General features: G+C 37.6%; 1 protein-coding gene across 1 annotated transcript; it reads left to right on the forward strand.

Moving 5' to 3' along the window:
• LOC109235845 lies at positions 272–3,033 on the forward strand. Its single transcript, XM_019402094.1, has 3 exons — positions 272–445; positions 1,549–2,706; positions 2,950–3,033. Exons 1-3 carry the CDS (start codon positions 272–274, stop codon positions 3,031–3,033), a joined length of 1,416 nt encoding a protein of 471 aa, XP_019257639.1.

A 3,446-nucleotide genomic window follows, 5' to 3' on the forward strand; every position in this document is an offset into this window, starting at 1 on the left:
CCTCACTTTGCGGCCATTCTGCAACCCGCAGAGTAATTATGCGGCCGCATAATGAGCCGTAGAAATGCACACTTCTGCAAAACATTTTCCTTTAACTCCTTAGTGTATTTTTTAACCCAAAAAGTCTGTACTGCGACGAGCTTGCTCGCCGTGAATAATATCAACAATCTTTAACTCATAAGCCTGACTCGGCACCACGAAATTTCTGGGTTTTAGGTAAAATTTTATGGGGCCTTAGACCTACAACAAAAGTTATCATGCTAGCATTTAGATGGCGCCTTTTGAGGCTTTATATGGTAGGAGATGTAGATCTCACATTGGGTGGTTTGAAATTGGGAAAGCAGAATTAATAGGACCAGACTTCGTGCATCAGGCTATTGAGAAGGTTAGGGTCATTAAGGAGCGGCTGAAAACTGCCCAGGGTCGTCAGAAGTCCTATTCGAATGTGAGTTTTATATTTGAAGAGGATTATTGGGTATTCTTGAAGTTTTCCCCCGTGAAGGGTATAATGCGGTTTTGGAAGAAAGGGAAATTGAGTCCGAGGTATGTCGGACCGTACAGAATTATTCAGAGGATTGGTCAACTGGCTTACAGGCTAGAATTGCCTCCAGAAATGTCGTTAGTGCATGCAGTTTTAGGTTTTAGTTTAAGTGATGAAAAATAATATATTTTCTTTTGGTATAGGGACTCAAGGGATCGAAGTGCATAAAGAGAAATAATCAAAGCTGAAGGGAGAAATCAATCAAAGATTGGTTGAAGCATCTAAAAGCAAAAGAAGCATATTGATTGAAGTATCTAAAAGGAAAAGAAGCGCTGCCAATCTGGCGAGAAAATCAATCAAAGATTGCCGGAAGAGTTAAAAAGGAAATGAAGCATTGAAGATGGAAAGACCCTGATTCAAAGAGCAAACTCGGCGCTATCAAGACTTGAAGATGGAAAGCTGTCATTAACCTTATTCTTGGAAAGAATCAATCTCTTTCCAAGGATCAAATCTCTTGGGCTGGAAAATCTCTTCAGTAACAGTCACATACTGAGTATTTATACTCAACCTTAGAACTTAGAGATTATACTTTGATCGAACCAATTACCCTCTCTTTGTTCTACTGCAAACAAACATTGTAGCTCTTCTAGATGTGCTGTGTAACAAGTTAGAGAAGAAAGAGAGAAAAACACTGGTGAGGCATTGTATCAAGAAAAGATGAGTGACATAGAAACTGAGCAGTTGGTGTAAACTACACCATTCACTTTGTACTCAAAAAACTCAATCACTAAAATAGAACTCCCTTACAATCCAAGGGGATTGGACTAGGATTTATATTTAATCCGAACTAGTATCAAAACTCCGGTGTCTTTAATTCCTGCACTTTACTTCTGCATTTTACTTCTGCGTTCATTAATACCTCGTCATTACATCTAGTCGACTAATTGGAAAACTAGTCAACTTATAATAATTAATTTTTAAAATAAACAATTCACCCTCTTGTACTTTCAATTGGTATCCGAGCAACGCTTACATTTTTTCTTTTGCTTAACAGCTTGTGAGAAAAGATCATGGAAAATCAAATTATTATCGGAGCACTCTTCCAAGAAGGAACATTGCAAGTGAGGCCATCGTATTTCAATGGACAAAATTTCTCTCACCAGAAAGTGCGTATGGAAATATACACAAAGGCCTATGATGTCAAAGTCTGGAGAGTTATCAAAAAGCGGAACTACCCTCTGCCGGCCGCCGCTCAACCACCTGTTGATCCTGAAGACATAGATGAATATACAGATGAGCAAATGCCAGTTGTGCAAGTTATCGATAAGGAAAGGAATCTGCTTTATAATGCTATAAGTGGTGAGGAATATGATAAAATCTCCTGTTGCGATACATCCAAAGATATGTGGGATAAACTTGAATTTACGTATGAAGGAACCGATAAAGTGAAAGAAACTCATATCAACATGTTGGTTCATGATTATGAACTCTTCCAAATGAAATATGAAGAATCTATTGAGGAGATGTTTGCCAGATATAGCAAAAGCATTAGCGATCTAAAAGCTTTTAGCAAACCATACTCAAGTGGCGATCAAGTTAGGAAAATTCTTAGAAGTCTATCCACTACTTGGCAAACAAAAGTGGTTACACTTGAATCGCAGGATTTGAACAAACTATCATACGATGAATTTCGAGGAGAACTCATAGCTTTCGAGAAAACTCATATCAAGAAAACAAACCAGGAAGAAAAGAAGAAAATAGTTGCATTCAAGGCCACAATTGAAAAAGCAGAAAATGATTTTGATGATGACGCTGAAGCTCTTCAAGAAGAAATTTTCATGGTGTCAAGGAATAAGGATGGTTTAATGAAGAGATACATGAATGAAAGAAGAGGAAGGATACTACCCAGGCGAACCAAGCAATATAACGAACAAGACAAAAATGATGGAAAATGCTATGAGTGTGGAAGATTCGGGCATGCTCAAGCTGAATGTTCCGATCTTCAAAGAAAAGTTTCTAGAGGCTTCAACAAGAACAAATCATTTAGAAGCTGGAGTGATGAAGACAGTTCAGAACACGAAGAGATAGCAAATCTTTTCTTCATGATAATTCTGGAAAATGACATGAACAAACTCTCAAGGTGCTGGACAGATGAGGACACTTCAGACGATGAATGCAAAGATGAAAATGAGAATTGTTTTATGGGACGAGGTGAAACAAGCGAGGTAAGATCTTATAACTATGAATGGTGTAGTGAATTGCAGGATATTCTTGACCTTACTTTGAAAGAGTCTCAAAAAAAGATGAATGAACTAAAAAGACTCAACAAAGAAGTAAAAGACTGGAAACTCAAGCTTGAAGTATGTGAAATTGAAAAAGAAGTACTTCAAGAAGAGTTTGAGGAATTGCAAATGGAACTCAATAGCATGTGCAAATCCACCATTCATAGTTCTGTCAGGTCTAACCAGGCGACTTACAAGTCAACTAGAGAAGGACCAGCCAGAATAGAGTCCACTAGTACTAACACTAATGACAGATCCAAAAATGGATAAAGAATTACGTGTCACTACTGTAACAAAAGTGGACATAAATATTCCTTTTGTCGATTTCGTAAATCAAATAGATTTGGAAACCCAAAAACAATCCTGAGTTGAGTAATACTAACCAACCAGGACCCAAGCAAGCTTGGGTACCTAAAAGAAAGTAATAACTATGTTTTGGAGGAACACCATAGAACAGTCGCAAAGGAAAATGGTACTTAAATAGTGTGTGTTCCAATCACATGACAGGTGACAAAAACCTACAAAAATAGACGGAGGAAGTGTCAAGCTTGGTGATGACTCAAAAGGAAAAATAGTCGGTACCGGAACAGTTCCTTTTAATAATAATTGTGATATCACTAAGGTTTATCTTGTTGACGGACTTAAATACAATCTTTTGAGTATAAGTCAGCTATGCGACTCAG

The sequence above is a fragment of the Nicotiana attenuata genome, chromosome 12 (genome assembly GCF_001879085.1).
Source record: "Nicotiana attenuata strain UT chromosome 12, NIATTr2, whole genome shotgun sequence".
Taxonomy (NCBI): Eukaryota; Viridiplantae; Streptophyta; class Magnoliopsida; order Solanales; family Solanaceae; genus Nicotiana; species Nicotiana attenuata.

Excerpts from the sequence above, each read along its gene's own strand:
- LOC109235845 (XM_019402094.1), top strand. The coding sequence starts at position 272 with ATGGCGCCTTTTGAGGCTTTATATGGTAGGAGATGTAGATCTCACATT. Across the intron at positions 446-1,548 it reads GTCAGAAGTCCTATTCGAAT|ATCATGGAAAATCAAATTAT; the intron begins GTGAGTTTTATA and ends TTGTGAGAAAAG. Across the intron at positions 2,707-2,949 it reads GACGAGGTGAAACAAGCGAG|GCGACTTACAAGTCAACTAG; the intron begins GTAAGATCTTAT and ends AGGTCTAACCAG.